The 25,769-nt window shown below is 37.8% G+C and overlaps 1 protein-coding gene across 2 annotated transcripts in view; it reads left to right on the top strand.

The window, feature by feature from the left end:
• gpr107 (G protein-coupled receptor 107) overlaps nt 1-23,158 on the top strand; it is a 34,654-nt gene extending 11,496 nt beyond the window's left edge. The window contains exons 8-18 of one of the 2 annotated variants that reach the window (XM_066658652.1): nt 1,295-1,420; nt 2,747-2,880; nt 3,931-4,006; nt 4,200-4,273; nt 4,357-4,474; nt 5,713-5,843; nt 6,039-6,082; nt 11,596-11,642; nt 12,490-12,573; nt 12,890-13,014; nt 22,119-23,158. In XM_066658652.1, the coding sequence (XP_066514749.1) occupies nt 1,295-1,420; nt 2,747-2,880; nt 3,931-4,006; nt 4,200-4,273; nt 4,357-4,474; nt 5,713-5,843; nt 6,039-6,082; nt 11,596-11,642; nt 12,490-12,573; nt 12,890-13,014; nt 22,119-22,209 (1,050 nt within the window). In that variant the 3' untranslated portion in view covers nt 22,210-23,158. Of the gene's footprint in view, nt 1-1,294; nt 1,421-2,746; nt 2,881-3,930; nt 4,007-4,199; nt 4,274-4,356; nt 4,475-5,712; nt 5,844-6,038; nt 6,083-11,592; nt 11,643-12,489; nt 12,574-12,889; nt 13,015-22,118 lie in introns of both variants that reach the window. The other variant, XM_066658651.1, reaches the window with a different exon arrangement.
• Nucleotides 23,159-25,769: the final 2,611 nt, after the last annotated feature.

Here is a 25,769-nt window from a genome sequence, read left to right as displayed (position 1 = left end):
TTTTTCCATCTGAAAATGCAGTATATCTGAACATTTGTTTTGTTGCTAAATTATCTTAAACTTTTGCAAGAGCAAACATCTGTGCTGTAGCTTTTTTCATGAATCCTTTATTAAAAACATAAGCAAACTCTGAATAAATTACAAGACTAAAATGAACCGTCTTAAAAACATTCAACCAGATTAAAGAATGCTGTCTAAACACCAAATTTAGTAGAACTGGTGAGTACAATCGGTTTGCAAATTGGACGAGGTATGCAGGTTTCTTTACAATTATTATACCATTAACATAATCCACATCTATGAGTTACAAATAACCACTAAGTAATGAAGTGAGGAACCACAGCAAGAAGCCTTTAATTAATCTACAAAAAAATAACCCCAAGAAAATAAATATTCAGAACAGAAATTTGCATTTCTAATCATCATGATTTTCCTTTATAAATATTTGGTTGTTCGGATCAGCAATTTCAGTTAAATATGTCATATAGCAGAAGACCACAGTGATATTTGAGAAGTGAAATTTAAGTTTATAGGATTTACAGAAAGTTTGCAATAATTATTTAAACAAAATTAAACAGATGCATAAATTTGGGCACCCCAACAGAAAAATTATATCAATATTTAGTAGATCCTCCTTTCACAGAAATAACAGCCTCTAAACGCTTCCTATAGCTTCCAGTCTAGATTCTGGTTGAAGGTCCATTCTGGACCATTTGTCTTTACAAAAACATCTCCAGTTCAGTCAAGTTTAATGGTTTCCAAGCATTTGACAACCCACTTTAAATCACACCACAGATTTTCAGGAATATTCAGGTCTGGGGATGGCCAGAGATGGTGCAGTCATATCAAATAATCATTTAAGTGTTTTGTTTGTACTTACAAACATTTTGAGACTGAACGCATTAATAAAATTCAGGCAGTGTTTTATAAGTGCGATTTCATTCTCGTGTTTTATAAATGAATTTCATGTAGCCTCCAAGGAAACCAGGGTTAATAAATAATAACTGAAATTATCAACCATATATGTGATATGGAAATTGCTGATAAATGGCTATTTGTTGCAAGTGCTCAGTTATAATAATAATAATCAATAATATACAAAATCAGAGATGTACTATATAAGAGGCTTCAGTAATTATATTGTATTTATGTATTGACTTTACCAAATGCATGCCATGCCACATTGATTCAAAATTCAGTTGAATCATGAACTGAGATTTGAACACACAGTTGTAAGGAATTTAAGTGTTCCCCCCAAAAAAAGAAAAACACTGATTGTGTTTGCTCATTTTAGTTTTACTTCAACATAACAACAGATGAGCAGGAAGGCCTCTACAACGTCTACTTTCACAACTGCTACTCCTCTATGGCCGCAAAATCAGATGCACCTTCAGTGAGAACCCTCAGTTTCAGTATCGATGTGAGTGCTCTTTTTTGTTTGTTTGTTTGTTTTGTTTCTGAAACCTAGATTCATCAGAATAAATTATTTCATGTCTCCTAAAAACATTCCCCTTTTGATGGAGGAAGTTAACATGTGAAGCTGTCAGATTGCGTATATTGCAGATATAAGTTTTGGTTCTGTATGTGAAAGTCAGTAAGTTAAAGATTTGCATAGAAAATAATTGGTAACCCAACAATTTCTAAGCAGACCTCTCACTGTTAGTAAGATTTAGAGAAAAACAAGGCCAAAGAGGAGCATTATCAAATTATGCATCTTTTTTGCTTGTGACTAAGATTGTGTAGATAGGAGGGTGTAGAAGGTTTAGGTGAAATGTGAAATATGATATATATATATATATAATTTTTTTTTCACACACCCCCCCCCCCTGCCTTCTTTTGCCTTTTAAAAGGCCCAATCTCATTTCTTATTTTTACCCATACCCCTTGTTTTCAAGTGTCACCTTGTCCCTAGGAACTGAGTTACAAGGTTTAGTGGTTAAAATGGGACAATGCTATAAGAGCCCAAGATGTCACTGATTGGCTACCAGTGGTATCAGAGGAGCAGTATAGTGCAGCAATTGCACTGCTTGACTTAAATTTAGGGCCTCAAATGCCTTCATAAACAATGAACAATAATATACTTACGCCCCACTCCTAACTCTTCTGTGATATGAAACTGAATTCAGCTTCTTAGTTGGAATCTTTTTGTTTAAATACTCCACCTTAAATGTTGCAATAGCCTCAGGTGTGAGAATGTAATGGCTTCACAATTTAAGGTGGAATTAGAAATTTACTAGCTAACTACTGAGACATCAGAATACTACTAGCAGTTTTCATGTTTGCTATGAAGTAATAGGTCATATATTGAAAGTACATTAAACTAAGATAATACAATTATTATGAGAGTTTATAAAGGATAAATTTACACAGCCATTTTGCTGGTGAGGCATTCATAACACTCCATTTAGAGTATGCTTCTGAAAAATCAGTTTTATAGGCCAAGTAGCCTTAACATTTCACTCTATCCCTCTTTCCCAACAAGAATTGAGACACCCTACCACTAGGTCAAATGGAGGGATAGAGGCACTGGAAAGTGGCACAAAGCTTGGCAAATCCATCAAGCTGAAAAAATAATTTTATCTTTTAAATGATAATGAAAATCATGCTTAAAATGATGAGGCAAATAATAAATGCATACAAATTGCTGTGTTTATTTATTTATGCATATTTTCTTTTACTCAAGTAATAGTAACATTTGTGTTGATGCTTCTTTGTTATGTGAATTGACGCATCTGTTTGGTTTCAGATCAGCATAACAGAGAAGAATCCTGACAGCTACTTATCTGCTGGAGAGATTCCTCTTCCTAAACTCTACATCTGCATGTCTGTGCTTTTCTTTCTCAGTGGTACACTCTGGCTCCACATTCTACGCACTCGCAGGTACAGCAACAAAATTCTCTGTATTCACATTAAAATGGAAGCAAAAATATTGCACATAACTACCAGTAGAGTGCAGTACGCACACACTTTTTAGAACATTGTTAGGGTTACACAATATTGCAATGCAGTACTATCTTTGCAGTAATGATGTTGCAAAACCCTGCAATGTACAGGTCAACCCATAACACAAAACAATTTGTGAAAGGTTTTGCTGTGTGGTGTGAGTATTCTGACAAATTACAGATTTTATTTAGGTGCAATGATGAATTAAGGTATCAATAATATTGAGTAATCAAAATGTTATAATCCTGCACACACAGCTACAAGCTTCTTCAAATAAACACAGTAGAACTGACCTCAAATATGTGTTTACCTGAATAAGTGTCTTTGATAAAATAGACTTTAATCCTAACAAAACAGAAAATAAGCAGTGATGAAAGCAATCAGTACAGCCAGAACAAGAAATATAACCAGAGAGTAGGGAATATACATGGAATTTAGATTTATGTGCAGCATATAGTAATCCTGTTTAAAGTCATAGACTGCTTTCACTATTTAGGAGCCAAACTGCACAAAGCTAGGGGTATCTATGCAATAAAAAAGAAGGGGAAACATGAATTTTTCAAAGTAAGTCAGGTTTAAAAGTTATCAAAATGCTGACATCCTTAAACATTAATGTAAGCTTAAGACTAGAAACTCCACCCTCACCATCATTGTGTAAGGGCTTTAAGTTTAAATGCCTAATGTTTTTTAATCCTTATGATATTAGCCAGAATATACAAAATAATGTAATGTACTTGTGTAATATGAATTGTGTGTTTGTATATGTGATCACGTGTCTGTGTTTATTTATATTTTTATTTATTAATATTTAGTTTAATCATATATACTAGGTTCAGAAATTACTACTACTCAGAAATTCTGAGTATTCATTTAGTTTTAAAATATTAGATAATGCATGTTGCAGCCTAAATGTATTTATATATAATATTATTAACTATATATAACTGTTTACAAACTTTTCAAACTATTTGTTTATGTATTTTATAGTACTGATGTCTACAAAATCCACTGGCTCATGGCAGCTCTCCCATTCACCAAGTCACTGTCCCTTATATTCCATGCAGTAAGTTGAGTTATGAGCCTGTATGTGCATAATGATCATCATTTAACTTGGTGCACAATCATTCCAGTTCTTCATGTGAGAAACTAAGTTATGTTTCACAAATTATATTGTAGATGACATTTTCAAATATAAGAATGATTGAAGGTGGCTCACTTTTCGTCATTTGGCTAATACTTTTTTTTTCTTTTACCAGATTGACTACTACTATATTTCAAACCAGGGCTTTCCCATTGAAGGCTGGGCTGTGGTCTATTATATCACACACTTGTAAGTTCTTCCATTGCAAAGTGGAAGTGCGTCACTTTTGGATACACGTTCAGTGTAGTGAGATTTTTTTGCTTTCTTTGCAGGCTGAAGGGGGCACTGTTGTTCATCACTATAGCTTTAATAGGAACTGGGTGGGCTTTTGTTAAACACATCCTCTCTGATAAAGAGAAGAAGATCTTCATGATTGTCATCCCCCTACAGGTATCTACCCTCACTGATTATGTTTACATGCAAACATTAATCTCATAACTTCAAAAATAAAATGATAATGGATAATCATCAATTCAACACCTTTATAAGCACACTAGTAATATGGTAATGAGAGGGCTTTTGAATCTACATTAGTCAAAATTAGGAATAAGCTTGAATAAGCTATGACTCATATATTCAAGGAAGTATTAAAACTGAATGGTGCACTCTCTGAACTGTACGAGGAGCACTGTATAACCTCTACATTGATGGACGTTCTCGTCTGTTAAGTCTGTTCACTGCGGCAAGTGTCTTTCCCAACTGAGTTTCTTCTCACCTCAGCCATCAGAGTGTGTGTTTAGTGCTTTGTTTGATTAACTTAGATAAAGCTATAGTATGGTAAAATGGTTATTAAGACATAAACCAAGTTTTGATCCCTGTTTTGACCAAATCAATAACATGCCATTTTGCACATATTAAAAGCCTGCAGATCTGTTTTCAGTGGATATTTGTCCTGTTGTTGAAATTATCTTCATATCAGCTTCATTTTCCTGATTGACTCTGCCCCATTTGCATTCAGACTTTATGACATTTAGTGGAATACGTTCTTCCGTCTACTTATACATTGTCTCTTGTAACAGTGGAAGTCACACAACGAAAAAACAAGATGAACCCAGCCCCATGCTGGACAGTTGGCTGAGTGAATGAACAATGCTGCCTTCTCTCAGTATCCACAACTGAGGTGCCCTTGAGCAAGGCATTTTATACCCAACCGCTCGCCGGGCACTGGGATGGCTCTTTGCTTGGGTGTGTGTGTGTGCGCGTGTGTCTGTGTACTGGGAATGTATTACACTGTGGGGACAAAAACCGGTTTACACACTCTCATGGAAAAGTTAATGGTATTTTGTATATATGAATGGATGTTCATGGCATGTCCCCACAATTCATAGATACTAGATTGCGGAGGTGCGTGTGTGTGTGTGTTCACATTGCCTAGTACACTTACATTTACCATGTTCGGGTTAGGGATATGCTTAGGGTTAAATAAGTACTTAAGGAAAAATTAATTGTATGTTGTGTGTATGAATATAAGTCAAGGCAGTTCACGAATGTGTGTGTGTGTTCACTGCCATTCATGGACTATATGCAGAGGGTAATGCGTTGTACAATGGCAATTCAAGCGTATTTATCATGTTTTTAGTGGAAGGTCTGTATGTTTCTGATGAGAGGATATTTGCCTTTGGTTCCAGGTGCTAGCAAATGTGGCGTACATTATCATCGAATCCACAGAGGAAGGCTCCAGTGAGTATGGCCTGTGGATGGAGATCCTGTTCCTGGTTGACCTGCTTTGCTGTGGAGCCATTCTCTTTCCTGTTGTGTGGTAAGCGACCCATTGCACTTGGAAGCTTCCAGATATTTCACATGGATCTTATTTGAGCCTTTTGGTTACTTTTAAATATTAATGGGTACACTGATGAAATATGGATGATTTTGCTTTGCATGAAATCATTAAGTGTTCATGTTTGTATGCATTTGGGAAAAGGGGCTGATTTTGAGTGCAATATTTTGCTTTCAGGTCCATCAGGCATTTGCAAGAGGCATCAGCAACTGATGGTAAAGGTACGCTCTCTGTTAATTTATCCCATTTTTAGAGGACAATATTTTTCAGTGGATTTCTAATTTGTGTAATAATTTTAAGGGGCTGGGTTTATTTAGCCTTCACTTCATATTTAAATGTACACATCCCATTTCCAGCAATGTTTGGATTTTGTTTAAGATGCAGAAAAAAAACAGAAATCTAATTTGCTCATACTCTTTAACCTTTATTTATCTGAGAAAATACTTTAATTTGTTTTGGCTTGACCATTACACAGTACCAGACTGCAAAGTAATGATTAAATCCCAACCTTGCTTATGTTATCATAAACGTCTTCCTTCAAAACAAAGAGACACATTGTGTATCAATATATGTGTACTCATTATAAATGATCATACTAAGTTCTCCACAAGAGAAGATTTTGGGAGTATATTTTAGAGAATTTAGCCAGGTCACGTGTTTATTTTTCCACCTATTTCAAAGCCAAGTTTTATAACTGTCATTGTGGACTGTCCTCTGTTACATATTCTAAAGCTTTGGTTTTTAGAGCAAGAACTTTTGCTCTCTCTGTCTTTCTCTATCTATACCCAGCCACCTTGCATTAGGTTACAGGTGAATGAAGTAATAAACTGTCAGGGAAATCTCTTCCCACTTCTCTCTGGAGGTCAGGTGTGTTATACTAGGCAGTCTAGCTCCTAGATCAGTCATGAGGTAATCCTAGATTAGCTGAGGGAGTTTTTCCTTGCTGTTATCACCCTTGTATTCCTCATAGGAGACTTGGAAACGTATCTCTGTAAAGCTGATTTGTGATGACATTAGTTGTGACAAGTACTATACACTGATCAACCATAACATTATGACCTCTTCTTATTTCTAGACTCACTGTCCATTCCCTGAGATCCACTGTCCATACAGGAGTACTCTGCAGTTTTATAGTTACAGCCTATAGTCCATTTGTTGCTATGTATGAAACTGACGCGGTGGTGTGTTAGAGTGTGCTGGGCTGGTAAGAGTGGATCAGACACAGTTGTGCTGCTAAAGATTACAGAGCAACAAATGGACCATAGTAGAGCTCCTGTATGGAACTCATAGAATGGACAGTGAGTGTTGAAACTAGGAGGTGGTTATTGTGTTATACTTGACCGGTGTAGAAATGATTATGTTTGATCATGATGATTCTTTGGTAATGTTAGTGGTGAAAAGTGGAGTTTGGTTGAAGCTTATTTCTTTAATACCACTTCAGAAAATTGGCAAATAGGCATTCACAATTTGTATTACCTTACATTAAGAAACCTTTACATTTTTAATGAATATTAAGGATTAGGGATGCTCCTTTATCACAATAGTTTTATAGTCTCTTGGACTTGACCATAATGCATAAAAATATATAATAATTGTTCATACAGCATGAATAATTTTCTATGATTTAAAAGGACTTTTAATTTTAACTAGCAGAAATTTAACAGGTTTGACTTATTTTGCCTTGATATTATCGGTTTATTTCGCATAGATAATGAGGTAATATACTATACGCTGTAAGAAGGGCTGATACAACAACCAATACATACATTTTAGCCCTCAATATCACAACATGGAATTTGTGTTGTGTAGCTTTCTAGCAACATGTCACTAAATACAGAATCATCTAATGCCATGATGACTTTGGGAGGGGAAAAAACTATCTTGTGCCAACAGTGGAATAACTGGAAATGGCCAGACCACCTAACCCTAGAGCCTGTGGAGAGAGCAGATGCTTGAAAGCCTGTAAATGTCACTGTGCAGAGCGTGTGTCTTAGGCAGTGTCTTTATTGGAACAGATATTGCAACAGATTCTTACCTGTAGTAAGGACCATGTTGTTTCCGTTATTATGAATGACTAAGACTCAAACTAGCCTTTTTAGCAGTACACTTTTTCTTTCTTACAACTATATATAGTATATTAATTCATATTTATAGTGTGTTGAGTAAATGTGTGGGTGTGTCACCTTGCGGGGGACTGCTGCCCCCTCCGGGGTGTGTTCCCAGCTTGTGCCTAGTCATTCCGGGTGGGCTCCGGACTTGCGACAATGAATGAATGAATGAATAATTCATATCTAAGTTAACAGTTTCAGTCATACACCAAAATATTTGCAAGCTGAGTTGATAGATGCCATTGGTCTCAGAGTACTGAAAATTCCTTCTTAAATATTTAAGTTGACACTTAATTAAGAGCATTAACAGAGCTACACCCTCAACTAGAAGTGGAGGTTAATCTAAGTAGGGGACCCTACCAGGTTTTCCTTGAACTTTAAACTGATATTAGTTTAATCAGACATAAAATGCTGAAATGGTGTTTTTAATAATAGATCACATGTTTTAGTGGATGTCAAAAAAGGATGCCTTCAATTTGTTTTTAGTTTCCTTGTCACCTTAGCTGTTGGTATCCTCCGTCCCTAAAATTCCTTCACAATCTTTCAATCACAATCTTTCACTATCTGATTTTGATGGTCATTTTACTTTTGAAAAATTACCAGTTCACTAAATCAGTGGTTCCGCAAACTTTTCGGCAGTGCCCCCATTTTGTAGATGAGAACATTTGAGCTGTCCCCACATTCATTCTCATTCAGTGGCCTGGCTGCCTCACCACTGCAGTTTTTCGGCTGCCCCTCCAACACTGGGAACCACTGGACTAAAAATTGATTGAGCATGTCTTGCACACCCACAGAACTTCTGAATAAATATTTTCAATTATACTGTACATTTCAATAGAATTGTGCTCTTGCAACAAAGAACCACATAAGCCATTCCCATTTTTAGTAGCACTCCTTCCTTGTCCAGTCTTAGCATGTCCAGGAAAGACATAAACCGTTTTCAAACATGAGCATGAGTTTAAATTGAAAAATACTGCCTAATAAGAATAAGAAGTTTTAGTCACTGCTATATTTCTTAGGGTATCAGTCCAGAATGGCTGTGATAAATTATTTTAGCTATGCTTTTTTACATTTCTTTAAACATTATAGAAAATGGTACTTAACATGGAAAACAATGCATACATAAGGAAAGAAACATATTGCTTATAACAACATTATATTTGAGGGCGCAAAAGATATATTTTAACACCACACAAAAGGAGCAGCTGTAATCCTAGGCTGTTCTCTCTGTGTTGTTTCTGCAGTGCTATTCAGGATGCAGCCCCCGAGACTGGAACTGCCCAATAATGGACAGAGCATTCACTCTATTGCAGTGCTGTGGATGATAAATAGTGTTTCACATCCGCTTAATCCTAATCAGGGATACAGTGTATCAATTAAAAATATTAATATATGTGATGTATGTATTTCCTATATGTTAGGCTTCATCAGAATCATATTTATTGGCGACACACAAAAAATTTGTTTCTAGCTGTTGGAGCAACATATGTACATTGTATTAAAAATAAATAAATAAATACATTTTTAGACACAGTTTGTAATAACAGTTTAAAGACAGTATTATCTATCTATGTCTCAGAAGATGTTGCTGTTTAAGAAATTAGTTTACACATGCGCTGACTCTGACTTTATCTGGAATCTTTACCAAGGGGCAAGTAGGATGATGTCCGGGACGAATGTTGTGGGTGTTTGCGTTCACACATAAAGCTCCTCTGGGTAAACTCATTTCTGGTTTACTGTGTATGTTTGAAATTGACTAAGGTGATTGCAGGATGAAATGCAATCCCATGCTGCGTATTTAAACAAAAGCAGGTGTCCTGTGATATTCTCTGAACATCACTGTACAACAACTGTCATAACTGTACCTTAAAATGAGAGCTTCAAAATGACTGTGATGCTCCTCCAACCTGTAATAGTGAGAATACCATCTCTCTCACAACTGTGCTCGGCTACTCCATTAAAAACTTGGCTATACAACTTCCGAATCATGAGGCAGAGAGCTCTCATGAGAACAGCATAACACTATATGGCACATATCATTGGGGTTTAGCTCGCTGCAAGATGAATCTAGCTCAGTTTTCTCTGTATGGACTTTATGGCAGAGGATGGAGCAAGAAGGAAAGAGTGAGAGGGACAGGTCACCATACACAAGTTAGTATTGGACAGACTTTACTTAGTGGAGGGAGCTGAGAGAGACCTTTCACAAGACAGTTGCCTCCTTGTTGGACTAGTAAGTAAGTTGCACTTTCTTGATGTGTTGCTGTGATAGTGAAAGTCCTGTTGATGAAAGTGTTATAATCAGGTTTTTGAGAGTTACTGAACAGTGAGCCATGGTTTGAGACTGCTAACTCATACTGATTAGTAGATGTTTTAGCATTAGACATCAATTTTCTGGTAATAAGTGCTATTCTGTTGGTTGCTGTGTGGTAGAAATGTCTACAGTACCACAAAAGTTACACTTTATGCTTGTAATAACACAGTCCAGTGTATATTGTTTGTTAACATGACTAGAAGACAGATTGTGTTTATGACTAGAAGCCCTGAGAGCTGGTCGTGACCGATGTGAATATTCCTTGGCTCAGAGTGTGTGTGTGAATGAGAGAGAGAGGCGTGCACATCTCTGTCTATGTGAGAGAGAGAGAGGGTGTGTGTGTGTGTTTATCACTTCCCGGACTCCCCGTTGTGACAAATGCGAATATCCCTCAGCTCAGAAGCTGTGTGTGTGACTTGATTTTATGACAGCACTGTACATGTAAAAACGTTTCTTTCATAGTATTCCTTTTAAGGGGAGAAAAAAAGGATATTTTAATTTTGTGGTTTCGATGACTGTGCAAGGAAAATCAAGGCTATTTTATCTCTTATCTTCAGATGGGCCAACATCAGTTATTCAATAGACTTCATGGCCACAGGCCTGTGATAGCGGGATTTTTAAAACAGCAGGGGACTTTACACAGCTCCAGGGACCTATTGAAGATCTGTGTGAAGAAGGGAGCCAGTTGGTCAGCATAGGCTTAGTGACAGGAGGCAGGCTTTGAGTTAGTATTTTAATATTATCAGAGGGACAGAAGTGTTTGAATGCATGCCCGTGTGCATGGGAGAATAGTTCTGTTGAAACAAGTTAAGTAATTTCCTAAGCTCCACTGTCCCACGTTGTTCCACTCCCAAAAAGTTTTCATTTATCAAAAAAAAAAATACTCACAAGAATAAAAGTTTTAAAATATTATATTTCCACCTTTTGTTCCAGGTTTAAATATTATTTGCTCTCATTTAGCTTAATCTGTCTCAATAGTTCATCCTTATGGTCTTTAGTTTATGTTGTACAAGCTGCGCGTTTTAAATTCATGATTTACATATTACCTGCAAATTCATCCTGCAGAGATTTATCCCTTCTTTTACACATTTGAAATTGAACAGGGCTTTAGCTGAGAATGAGACAAAACACAGGTAAACAAAATATTGTAAGTGGACTTCTAAAATGAAAAATTTAGGGTGTGTCCTCATTAAATATGGTTAATTTATTTTAGATGCAGGGTAGTAATTTTATAGGCAAAGTAAGAGGACACATTTCTCTCACTGTATTGATAGTTAATGCTTTTTGTCCTGTCTTGTTATTTCTTTTATAGCAGCCATCAATCTGGCTCAGCTGAAACTTTTCAGGCACTACTATGTGATGGTAAGTGCAAACATTCTTTACTTTCTACCTCACTAACTTTCTTATTGCATTAACTTTGCTTTTTTAAAGAAATCTTTATTTCCTGTGTGAGATTGCTGTGCATCCCTGTTTATTTAAATAGAAAACATTTGTTTTACTCTGTAGCACACACTAGAGTGAGCATTTGAAATGTTGGTGCTTTATACATTAATTTGTTAAATTACACTTTTACTAAGCTGATGTGACACATCTCTCCATCTCTCACTCATTTAGTCATACTCCATTTAAAAAATCGGTCAGGCAGTGCAAAATGCAGTTTTTGGAAAATTTGTTTAAAAACTCATGCAGTTTCATAGGATTTACTGAAAAAAAGTTTCACCCCTTAGCTCTATCCCTCCATTTTACCTAGAAGTAGGGGTGTCTCAATTCTTGTTGGGAATGAGGGGTAAGGCAGAGGGGGAGGGCTGTATACCCCTTGAAACAGATTTTTCAGCAGCACACTTAAACAAAGAGCTATGAATGCTTCGTGAATCACTGGGAAGGTGGTGGCGCAAGAAACAAATATCAGTATTTTCATATTTTCACTTTAATAAATTATGAGAAACAAGCATAAAACTTCACTAACATATTGCAGGTGTTGCAAATTTCCTTTTCAACCTTAAATGGCGATGCAATTACATTCTAGGATCCATGGCAACTGCAAAATGTAAGGTTGAACAAAAAGACCAAATACTTCACTTTACTAAAGTACAATTTTATCAGTTCAGTATTGAGAAGAGAAATTACTTTTTTGTTGTTGTTTTATCTAATCAATATTATCAACTGTTTGTATTATTTATTTCATTTTTTTATTTTTTATTTTTTGCAGATTGTTTGCTACATTTATTTCACACGTATCATAGCCATTCTCATTAAGGTTATTGTGCCTTTCCAGTGGAAATGGCTTTATCAGGTGAGTGAAGAACATTTTCTTTTACTTAAAATTATTTTAACATAAAACATTTAACAGGAAATAAGAGTAGTAAAGCTATAGCAGAAACCCTACAAAGAACCAGGTCTTTGTTTTTCTTTGTATGATTCCTTTTGTACCAGTGACATCAACTTCTTTTGCCATTTAGCCATTGTCAGCTTAACTTTTAATTAAATCTTTTAATTACATTTTCATTCAATGTTGCTGTGCATTTTGTTTAATTTTTTTTCTGAAAGCAGATGTCTTTCAGTAATGGCCAATTCACACTATAAACTTGCCTCTCCTGTGCTCTCTTCAGCTACTGGATGAGTTAGCTACTTTGACCTTCTTCATCCTGACGGGACACAAGTTCAGGCCAGCCTCTTACAATCCTTATCTGCTGCTCTCTGTGGAGGATGAGGAGGACATGGAAATGGATGATGTGTAAGATATTTCCACATGTATAATATTATATGAATAACAAATATTCATTATGTAATCTGTAAATAACAGAAACATAACTACTCTAATGCTAATTTAATGCTAATACATTTAAATGGGTAAAGTACAATGTACATTAAGTACATTAAGATTGAGTGATGGGTTTTTAACCTTTTAAAAATTCTTCCCACTCATACACATCTCTTAAATAAACATGGTTCTCCATGGGACCAAAAGTGGTTTGTCTATGGTATCACTCAAAGATCCCTTGATAGCATTTATATTAATTTGTTTACCTTTATATTTATTATGTTAAAAAGTGTACATTCCACCTTTAAATGGTGCTGTACTCACATTTGGATGCCCAGCTGCTGCACTATTTATATTTCCCTGCTTTCCATAAAAATAGTATTAAATTAATGTAAATTAAAGTTCAACCTTGGGTGCTTTTCGACAATCCTTCACTCTCTAACTGTTACTTGTTACTGTGTGCTTGTTTGCCTACATCTCCCCATCCTGGTTTATGATCAAGCTCTCCTTAATCAACATGAACTTGAATGTGTTCAGTCCAAAAAAAAAAGCCACACACAAATAAACCTAACATTATCACTGCTGCCGTTGTGGTTTTCAAAGTCCGTTGTTCCAATAAGAGACCAGGTGACATCACCGCGGAGGAGCTATGGTCATGTTGACCCGACTAGAGCTGATACCATGCAGTGGGAATGCGCCTTATGTTGCTGCTTTTGGACAACGGCCTGTTTGCTCTTGCCGCTTCTATCAGCTGGAACTGTTGACAAAGGGATTCTGCTGGCTATTGCTGATATCAACCGAGGGAGCATGTTTTCACTGCTGCTCTTCAGCAAGCAAGCGGTCTGCTAACACTGCAACTCCTCATTGCTGCTAACTGATGGCTAGCAGCCTGCTAACTCTGCTGGTAGTTGCTGCTAATGTTAACTGAGGGAGCCCATCTCCATCTAGTGGCCTGCTAAAATGATAAGTATTGATTGTGACTGTCAAATCATAAGCCTGTTTTAACCGTGTTTCAGTGTGTTGTTTTTTGTGTGTGTGTTCTTTGCTCTTTGTGATATCTTTGCTAGTGCATTGGGTTCTTGAAAAGCACTTTATAAATATGCTGCATTATTATTATTAATATTGTTAGGTTACTGTTGTGGACTTGTCTAAGTGGTAGCTTGAGGGCAAGAAGTGTTTTACGCATCCTTTTATCTTGTGGATCCCCACAGATGTTTGTCTGCAGTGTTGCACCATGCTACAAAAGCAGGGAAAGAGAGTGAAGATTAGAAAACATTGGTGCACTAGCACTTGAATGTTTTTCCTGCTGTTTGTGTTAACGTATCTTATCTGTCAGCGCTCTCTGAAGCCAAGCTATGTTTGTCCACAGCCCTTTTTCCCCCAGACCATACTGCGGTGGCTACTTCTCAGCGAGACATTTCATCTGCAGTGGTGGTGCAAATCACCACAATTTACAAAAACTGGAATATATGCACTATTTAGATACTGCCTATACTTCTGCAACAATGGCCCTGGTCAACACAAGATTGCTCACCAATAAAAAATTTATTCTAAAAGAAATGTTTATATTCCAAGAACAGGACTTTTTACAGAGAATTGGCTGGTTGGCAAGTAAAGCCCTTTCATAAAACTGTTGGACAAGGGAAGTGGGGGGGGTATTTCACTCTGGTTTTACAACACTCGATGGTACTGACTCTGCTCTCTCGAGATCAACTAATGATTTATTACTTACTGTTGATTCTGGTGACAGGGTCATCATAAGTCCTCTGGATATTAGAGCAGCATTTGACAGAGTTAACCATAATATACCCCTGCATAGCTTGCACCATTGACTGGTTCATATTTATTTAAACATATATTTAAGCAACTTAATCAACATTTGACATCTTTTCTCCTCCTTAGCCATTATGACATATGAAGTCCCTCACAGGTCAATTTTGAGTTCATTCTATTTTCCGTTATTATGCAGAAGGCTTACTTAACACTAAAATTCAATGACAGATATAAATAAATAAATATATAAATAAATAAATACTGTGCATAGGGTATAAAATGTTTAAAAACAATGTTCTTGTTTTGAACAATAACAACTCTGAAGTCATTTTATTTTGCCCTGGAAATTCCATTGACTCCGCCTCCAGAAATCTAGGCCATTTATTACTGTGAAATTCCAGGTTAAAAAAATTTTTAAAGGAAGAAATTTTCAAGTCAGACCTCTATTTCGATTAACAGATATACTCTTAGTAAAAGTGGTTTCTTTCAGCTAAGAAAAATTGCCCAAATAAAACCAACCCTGTCTTTTAATGACATTTTTCACTGAAAAAGTTATCCATGCTTTTATGTCATCCTAGTTTGTTTATTTGATGTCATCCTAGTTTGTTTATGACTATTGTAACGCATGTTTTATAGGAGTAATCTGTCCTCTCTGAGACGTCCATGACTGGTTCAAAACACAGCTGCTAGACTCCTGACAGGCACCTGAAAAAGGGAACAGTCCTAGCCAGCCTCCACTGTACAATTCCATTAATTTTAAGGTCTTACTTAAAGTTATTTACTTAAGGTTTGTTTTTAAAATAAACTCTCCCTGGTTTCCAACACAAGATCTCTCAGATCCTCAAATCAGTAACTCCCACTGTAGATGTTCCACAGTCTCAAATAAAGCCTTTACTGAACCTGCCCAAAGACTATGGAACAACCTACTATTCAATATTAGATATGCACCCTCCATATCAGATTTTAAATACAAACTTAAAATCTTTTACTCCTTTGCTTTTGAAATCACTTAAATTAAACAAAAGTCACAAATATGTTTCATTGTTCACAAATGAATAAATCCCAATCTGTGTCTCGTGGTCTGCAGTTTGTACAGTTACATTCATAAATACATGTTTTAGGTTTTCATAGATATCATAATTCTATGCGAAAATCAATACATTTGTTTTGATTTTTGTATGTTTGTAAAATCGAAGTCTTGAATTTAAAATATATTTTAAATTGTTGAATCTGCATTTGTGGATCAAGTCACTTGCATGTTTTCCATGACATATATCCGTTCATTTCCTCTTGCGGGTTTTTGGATTTTGAGACTTTCCTTTTGCATTTCACCCGATCCAAATACAAATGCAACCTGATCCATAAATGTGGCCAGCAGGCACACTGTTGTTTCCCCCAGTGTTTCAGGGCTTACCTTTTGCTCTCAGGGCCACAGCAAAACAACCCCGTCAGGAAATGAACAAATACAAGTCACGGAAAACACTTGTGACTTGATCCACAAATGCAGATTAAAAAATTTACAAATACATTTTAAAATCGAGACTTTGATTTTACAAATATATGCAATGTAAATTTAAACATTTATTAATTTTCACATAAAATTATGATATATCTATCATCATCATCTTTTCCGCTTTTCCATTTCAGGGTCATGGTGGCAACAGGGCGAGCAAAGAAGCCCAGACATCTCTGTCCCTCGTACATCCACCTCCTCCTGGGGGATCCCAAGGCATTCCCAGGCCAGCTGGGAGATATAATCCCTCCAGCGTGTCCTGGGTCTGACCCGGGGCCTCCTTCCAGTTGGACATGCCTGGTATACCTCCAGTGGGAGGCATCCAGGAGGCATCCTGATCTGATGCCCGAACAACCTCAACTGACTCCTCTCAACGCGAAGGAGCAGCGACTCTACTCCTAGCTCCTCCCTAGTCAATGAGCTCCTCACCCGATCACGGAGAGTACGCCCAGCGAACCGTCGGAGAAATCTGATTTCGGCCGCTTGTATCTGCGATCTCGTTCTTTCGGTCATTACCCAGAGCTCATGACCGTAGGTGAGAGTGGGGATGCAGACTGACCGGTAAATTAAGAGCTTTGCTTTATCAGCTCTCTCTTCACCACAACGGTGCGGTACAGCGACTGCATTACTGCAGACGCTGCACCTAACCTACGGTCAATCTCACTATCCCTCTTCCCATCACTCATGAACAAGAACCCGAGATACTTGAACTCCATCACTTGGGGCAGGTTCTCACCCCTTACCTGAAGAGAGCATGCCATCTGTTTCTGGGAGATAACCATGGCCTCAGACTTGGAGGTGCTGATCCGCATACCGACCGCTTCACACTCAGCTGCAAACTGCTCAAGTGAACACTGGAGGCCTCCGTGCGAAGAAGCCAGAAAACAACATCGTCCGCAAAAAGCAGAGATGCCACCTCCTGAGCTCCTCGACAAAAGCCCTCCTGTCCCAGGCTACGCTTCGCCACCCTGTCCATAAATATCAGGAACAGGAATCTAGGTAAGGCACAGCCCCCGGACAGAATCATCTGCCAGCTTTTCCCAGCACACCCTCACTATATGTTTGGGTTTACCAGGTCTGTCCAGCAGCTTTCCCCGCCATCGGATCCAACTCACCACCTGATAGTGATCGGTTGACAGCTCAGGCCCTCTGTTTACCCAAGTGTCCAAAACATATGGCCTCAGGTCAGAAGACACGACCAAAAAATCGATCACTGACCTTTGGCCCAGGGTGCTCTGGTGCCAAGTAAACTTATGAGCAAGCTTATGTTCGAACATGGTGTTCGTTATGGACAAACCACGACTAGCACAGAAGTCCAACAACATCACACCACTCGGGTTTAGATCAGGCAGGCCGTTCCTCCCAGTCACTCCTCTCCAGGTTACCCAGTCATTGCCAACATGAGCATTGAAGTCCCCCAGCAAAACAATAAAGTCAGTGCATGGAATCCCCTCTAGAACTTCCCCCACTGCCTACAGGAAGGCTGAATACTCTGAGCTGCTGTTCGGTACATACGCACCCACAACAGTCAAAGTATTCTTCTCTGCAAGCCGGAGCCGCATTGAGGTGACCCTCTCGTTTACTGGGACAACTCCAGCTATACAGCCGCCAGCCTGGGACTTGTCAGTATCCCCACATCCGCCTGGCGCCTCTCACCCTGTGCAACCCCTGAGTAGGAGAGAGACCAACCCTTATCGAGGAGTTTGGTTCCAGAGCCCACACTATGTGTAGAGGTGAGCCCAACTATATCTAGCTGGTATCTCTCAACCTCACGCACCAGCTCTGGCTCTTTCCCCCCAGTGAAGTTATGTTCCGTATACCAAGAACCAGTTTCTGCTGACAAGTTCCACAACGCCAGGGGCCCCTTCGCCCCCCGCTCTGTGCCCAATGGGCATTGCACTGCACCCCTACTCTGGATCTTGCGGGGGGTGAGCCCACATGATCCTCCCACCTTGCCCTTTCGAGCTGAGCCCGGTCGGGTTACGTGGGCTGCCCGGCCACCAGGCGCGCGCCGTCAGAAACTACCCCCCAGGCCTGGCTCCAGGGGTAGGTCCCGGTAACCCTCTCCTGGGCAGGGTGCACTGAGTTTTATTAGGTGTAGTCATAGGGATGCTTTTGGATCATGTTTGTCTGGATCTTCACTCCAGACCTGTTCGCCATGGGAGACCCTACTGGAAGCTAACAGCTCCCGACGACATAGCCCTGGAGGTCATGAGACCACACAAGCCTTTCCGCCACAACAAGGCCCTGATCCAGGAAGGGATGATTTATCTATGAAAACCAAAACCACGTGAGACAGATTGTGATGTATTCATTTGTGAACAGTGAAACATATTTGTGGGTTAACATTTATGCATTTGTAAAGTATTGTAAAGGCTAATCTCTCTCCATACTTGTGAGGGATCTTCTTTTCATTGCTGAAAAGAATTCAATGTTGAATTCAATTTTATGCTATTTACTCATATTTAACTTCTGTTGCTAGTTGCAGTTATTTTCTGCAAATGTTGGTGCTTTCCTTATTTTATGAGTTCCGATGCCATGTTATTTATGATTTAAATTATTAATTCATAAAGGCCATTGCCTAACAGCAGTTGATTTTTAAATGTTCTCTATAAATTATATTACTGTTATCTTATATACTAATGAATATGTCTGTGTTGAACAGAGACTTAAGTTAATTTATATTCATTTACAAATTCATTTTTTAAAAATACTAATTAATAGTGTAATTTTAGCTGCAACAAAGATTTTATTTATTTATTTATTTTAATATACAATTTTTTAAAGATAACCTATGAAGAAAAAAAGCCTTCAGCTCTTCTTATTTTTAAGCAGAAAATATACTAGATAGAAGCATAATGAAGCCAATGTAAGATTTGCCAAGAAAATGCATGAAGGACATAGATTTTATTCAGCAAAGAAGGGGCTTGGGTATTATCACAGTAGAACCTGGCCATTTCCAACTCCAGATATAATGCAGTGAGTAAGATTACTGTGACTCAGACACAACCCAAGTCACATTTAACAACTGCATATTAAAAATGCATAGTAAAAGTTATGCGATTTTGTTTTTTGTATTTATTTGTGACAGACAATATTAGAATATCTCTCTCACACACACGCGTATATAAAATACCTACTGCTCCTCTATTAGTACCACTTCAGGCACTTTATTCCCTCTCTATCTCTCCCTGGCCCTCTCCTTGTCGCTTTCATTTTGTCCCTGCCTCCCAAACCCAACCAGAAATAGCTTAGTGACACCATAGTGTCCTTGTTCTTCACCTGCGCAATTTCTCCACTCCTCCTTTCTCCATGCTGTTTTTCCCACCTCCTTGTGGACAAACTCAATCATGCCTTCACTCCTGTTCCTCACACTCATTCACTTTCTCAGTCCTTCATCGTAAATTAAACAGAGTGTTAAATGACCCTACAGCCTATTTTCTCCCCCTTATTCCTTTTTTTGTTGGGCAATGGCTGTGTAAAGTGGTGTGTTGTTGCATCCTCAATTGGTTGTGCCTCTCCAGAGAAATCTTAATCCGTGCAGGGTAAGGCTTGAATGTGACCTTCAAGCCCACTGACAACAATATATCAATTCTGAGCAGAAAGCGTATTGTTTTCTAAAATAATGTATGTCAAGTACCTCATGCCTCAGTAGGGATCTGTTCTCTTCTTCCTTCCTATTATTTGTATATTTCTACCATTTACCATTTGATACAGTGCAGTATATTAACCCCAATATAAAGATCACAGTTGTAAGGTAACCATAAACTTTTCACATAACCTGTAGCGAGGACTGTGTTTGAGACCAGATTTTACAAGCGTTTTTCTGATGGAAAACTTGGTCTTGGACTTGTTTTGGACTCATTTCCATGAAGGTGAAATCCTCTGAAGTTTTTCTAAAGATACAGAGCTCTAATTTACCAAAGAGAAGGAAGCATCCAATATGATTTGATTTTTAGCACTTTAAAAACACAAGTGATTACTCGCACAAGGAACAATTATTTTGATGAACAAAACTAAGTTGGAATGCGGTCGATATTGAATAAGTTGTGGACTGAGTTAACCCAGGTAGAGAAAAAAGAGACAGTAATAGTAAAACTGCAAGTGTGATTTCAGCTCAGCAGTGGTAGGTTCCCTTCACTATAGCTGCACAGATAAGCACGGAATCATAGCAGCCCCGAGGCAGTTATGACCCTCAAAATAATTCCATACACTGATTATAGCAGTAGAACTAGATAATGCTGTATCCACGATGTGGATTTGTCTGTGTGTGTGAGTGAGTGTGAGTATGTGTTGCCCTGTGATGGACTGGAGTGATGGGCGTGTTCCTGCTTTGCGCTTAGTGGTCCCATGTTGGGTCAGGACCTACAGCGTCCCTGAATCCAGTTACAGTTAAAGACCATGAATTAATAAATGTTACTGGTTATATGTTGTTTTTTTTGCCCCCCCCCCCCCCTCAAGCTGTTCTATTTTTATATGCAGCTTGAAATACAAGCAAGAAGAATATATATTTGGTTTAAGTTGCATTCAAGTGATACAGCATGACCACCGTAAAACAATAGTCGTTTGTCCATTTCATTGAATTCTGCATACATTTACACGTTTTGCTTGGCTCCCAGATGTTGAATACAGGCCAGGTTTTTTTGTTTGTTTATTTATTTGTTTGTTTTTTTATATATATAATCTGGCATGCATGATGGGGCTAATGTAACACATCAGCTGCTGCCAGTAGCTCCTCCACACCCAATCTGTGTTGAATCATAAACAATTATCAGTAACAGAAGGGACCAGAGTCAGTGTTTTATATGTTTGTGCATGTGTCTGTTTCATTTTGTTTCAGTTTCTCAAAAACAAATGGCTACAAAACAGTATTTCTGAGGCTGTTATGGTCTCTTTGACGTTCCCTCAGAAAAGAAAATGTCATGCTTGATCAATTAACCATAGGTTTGTGGCATAGCTCAGGGCTATTCCTAGAGAAACAGAGCGAATGTGAATATTTTACACACAGAGGCTTGTGTAATTAAACTTTTTCAAACTAGGAATGCTGATCACCAGAGAGACACTGCTGTTATCCGGAAGGCTTATAAAATTTGGTTCTCAAACCCAAATTTTGTTCCTTATTTGAAGACACTATAAGAGCATAACAAGAATGTTTATAGTTGAAAAATTAAATGACAATTATCAAAATAATTTTGTTTGAAATTCATTATATTGTGGTATTTTTGATCAAATGATTCTATTTCCCTCTGCTAGGGAAGAAATTCCAGCATTTTTGGCTGGCTATAAGAGTCACTGGATAAGGCTTGTAAAACTTACTTTCTTTTTGAAGCATCAGATTTCTTGATTTATGCTGTGAATAATTGCTATTTTTTCACTGCATTATTCTAGGTTTTTATTTTTTATTTTTTTGTCTTTTCCTGCTAGTCACAAAGGCAGACGTGATTTAGAACATGGGTCACCAATCTTAGCTAACTTCTATCTTCTAAATTATAGATCACCAATCTTATCCACACAGGGCCAGTGTGGCTGCAGGTTTTTCTTCTCACGAAGCAGGAGCAAAATTGATTTTACTTGTTTAATTCACTAGTCTCAGTCACTAAACAGTTATACAGGGTGTGCTTCTGTGGGGTTGGAATGAAAACCTGCAGCCACACTGGCCCTTTTGTAGATAAGATGGGTGACTCGTAATTTAGAAGACAGAAGATGGCTATTTTCAGATTTAAAATAATTGACAGTTAAGAAATATGTCCATGTATAATTAATAAATATACTTTATCTGATCTTTCTACAGGGTAACTACATCCACAGCCATAGGGGAGGCAGTTAAGAAGGTGAAAAAGGTATCAAATGGCCCATCAGAGGAGCGGGAGAGCGTTGCCTGATGGAAATATGGTCACCTGAGCTCAGGGTGTTTCTGAACTTTGTGACTTGCTACTGAAATGTTGGACTTTCTTTTAACCAGAGCTTCATGGCCACTTCCACTTGTTATTGTTTGTGGCTAATGGCCTGTTTTGAATGGACCTTCCATGATTATCCTGTACTAAGATATTGGCGGTCCAAAACTCATTTGTATATTTTTGTAAATTTCACAGACAGTAGTATGAGGACACTACATGCCGCTTTGCGATTTACCTTCCTTCACTGTAGTTCTAATGGAAGAGCTTGGTGCTGTGCTTTGTCCTCAAATATCACAGGTTTGTTTGACCTTTGTTTGTCTTTTTTTTTTTTATTATTATTATTTATTTATTTTATTATTTTTTTTTTTAATACCTCCTTTATCTGACATATACTTAGGCACTTTCTGTAAGACACTCCAGACATACCTAATTTACTGCAAAACAGCCGATTCTTTCTTGAGTTTTGATTTCTTACATATTTAATTTAGAGTCACATAGAAGATACCTGTATTCTTTGTATAAATGTACATATTGTGTGACAATTGTACAGCAAGATTCCTACTTTAAAGAACAAAACAAAGCATATGTAGTTCTGAACTTGTCATGTTTTTAGTGGCAGTTTTTCCCTCTTTCTCATATTTCATTTAATAATGGTGTATATGGGTAAGTCTACGCAATTCCAAAGTGGATGTTGCAGGACTGTATGTTATAGAGACATCCATTTTAATAATGATATGACTGACTGATACAAATCATTATGTTTTGATTATTTTCTTTTGTTGTTTGTGTGTTTGGTTTGGTTGGTTGGGTATTTTTTGGGTACCACACATAGGATTTTTTCATTTTGATGCTTATTTTTTGCTTATTTTGAGAAATCTCTGGGCAAGCTAAATAAATTAAAGAATTGATTACATTTTTTCCTCAGTATTAAATTGTGCAGTGGTTTGATTACACTCCTGTGTGATATTTACTTATATACGTATACATATAATTTTTTATAAAATTCAGATGATGTTTCCTCGCGATTTGCTCTCACTAGCTCTCAAGTCTGTTTGGGTGCTGGAAACCGGTCTAATGTGTTTACGAAGCCCCAGTGTCTGTATAAAACCAAACAGTCTCGGTCCAGTATGCTAGTCTCTCCTCTCTCTCTCTCTCTCAAAATGCATCTGTCCTTTTTTAGACAATGGAGAGAACTCCAAACATTTCAAAGCACAAACTGAGATGAGGATATTGCTCTATGTCTCCAAATTTGGGAGACAGCTAACCGCATTACTGAAAGTGTTACAAAACTAAATATCCTGAGTTACAAATGAGTTTCTGTGGCAATTCAAACAGTGAATAAAAAAAAAGAAAATAAAAATTTACAGTCAAGTTCAATTTCAGCCACATACAAATTTTCAAACATACAGTTCCACTTTAAAAGACGCAGAGCTTCTGAACACAGCAGAGAGAGTTGTGTTTCTCCACACTTGTAGACACCCGCTTTAATTAATCAGAAACAGCTAAAATATGGTAGGTGTGCTAGGCTTCTTCTGTCTTGCTCTCCGCCACAAACAAACCCTCTGAGTTTTTTAAGACAATGGAGTACTCCAAACATTGAATAGCGAGATGAGGCTATTACTTTATTTCTGCTTCATAGGTGGGTAATATTGGAGGGTTTTTTTTTCTTTCAAACACACCATCCCTCCTTAAAAGATGTGGCGCTTCTGAATGTAAACAATGGTCGATTTAAGTCTCCAGGAGCGATCTTACTATTTAAGATTACAACAACAAATATTATTCTTCCAGGGTCATTTCTGGCTGTCAGAACAGGCAAACACAAGGGTTCAGCTGGAGCTTATGGCATGGTAAAATCACATTCACCTCCACCTGTTGGCCGGTAACCGTTTACATTTTTCTGTCTCAAAGGCAGCACTACTTCCACAACCATTTTGAGAAGTCATTTTGCACAGGTGCCAGTTTGTCCTACTGTTTATCTTCATGATGGTTCTCCATTAAGACACTGTTAGATGAGATCACGCCACTATGCCCATGTAATGTGTGCCATCTACAGGCCATCATTTGTATCACTGGTTAAACATACTACCTATAGTCAACCTTTCATACAGGGCAGACAGCCTAATGCTTAGTAAAGCAAACTTGGGACTGATCCCCAAAGGATAGCGGCATTTATTTAGAAGTGTCCTTGCTACAGCAGTTAAGCAGTGAGATCTACATTGATCACAGGGTAAGTGCTCCTTGTTGGCCCTACAAACACCCCTTTCAGTAGCTACCTTAGCTAGCTTTCTTAGGAGTACTTCATTTAGCCAAGCTCAAACCTGCTTGGCTTCAGTGGATTTACTTGTTCTGGTGTTCAGACGCTGTGACTGCTGGCATCATGTTTGTTTCTATCTTATCCTGCAATATCTGAGCCAGAATTTACTGATGATGCCGTGTAAAATTTTTGTCATTCAAACTTATTAATGGGAAAAAAAGAGGAAATCTGTTAGTGAGTTGTGAAAAATTACCAAGAGAGCTATACTTGATGTCACTATCACCCAGTACATAGGAGAGAGGTCCTTTGTCTCTAAACAGATTGGTTTGTGTCTGGCATTCCCCACATGAGTATTTTTTTTCCAAGTGTGCAAATATTCTGAAAATCTTGAATGCTTATTGTGGCATATGAAAAAGTGGATTTATTATCACAGGCTGTGTCCTTGTATTTGACACTCATGCAGAGTAAATCATTTTCAAGTCCTCAGCCTTTTTTCTTTTTCTGCAGCTCAGATGCCCTTTAGAAAGCTTCTGATGTTGACAAAATATCAACAAGCAACTAATGAAGGACCTGTGCTGCCAAACAGTGTGTCTCTAAAAATAACTCTCTCCATGTTAGCGCTAAAACTTTCCCCAATCTCATGGCCCATGTGACAGATGGAGGTTTCAGAAGCGTATTTCAGGCGGAAACACACACCCATACTGCAGACATGTGGGATTCTTCCTACATACCTTACCAGAGAAGATACACAGAGGATCTAAATCCTGCCGTAATAATGGTGCCATTTCTGCTTCAACCCCAAATGGTCATCTACAAAATAGCTTTATGTAGTCTCAAAAAATGTTTTTCTTTAAATTATAGCAGTAGAATAACTGTTCACAAGAAACTCTCCAGCACAGAAAAGAACCATTTATCCATGCAAATGAACATAAAAGCAGTTGGAGCATTCAAACGATTGTTTGATCTATGTCTATCAACAATAACATTATACTCACCTCCTTGTTTCTTCTCTCATCTCCACTGTGCAGAGTAGAAATGCGTAGTTCTACAATTACAGACTGGAGTCCATCTTGTATATATTGTTTCCTCTTTTTCAACCAGTTCTTTGATGGTCATGACCCCCACAAGTCCACCGAAGTGATTCAGGTGGTGGGTCAGTCTTAGTGCTGCAGTGACACAATGTGGAGAACAACTGCTGTGTTTAAATGATGTAGTAAACAGAACATCCACCCATTGTCTTGTTCCCTACTGTGTCTCTCGGACCCTGTTCAAACGAATACAGATCTTTTTA

This window comes from Hoplias malabaricus, chromosome 2 (assembly GCF_029633855.1).
Source record: "Hoplias malabaricus isolate fHopMal1 chromosome 2, fHopMal1.hap1, whole genome shotgun sequence".
NCBI lineage: Eukaryota > Metazoa > Chordata > Actinopteri > Characiformes > Erythrinidae > Hoplias > Hoplias malabaricus.
Note: the sequence above shows the minus strand (reverse complement) of the source record. Positions and strands in the feature narration are given on the sequence as shown.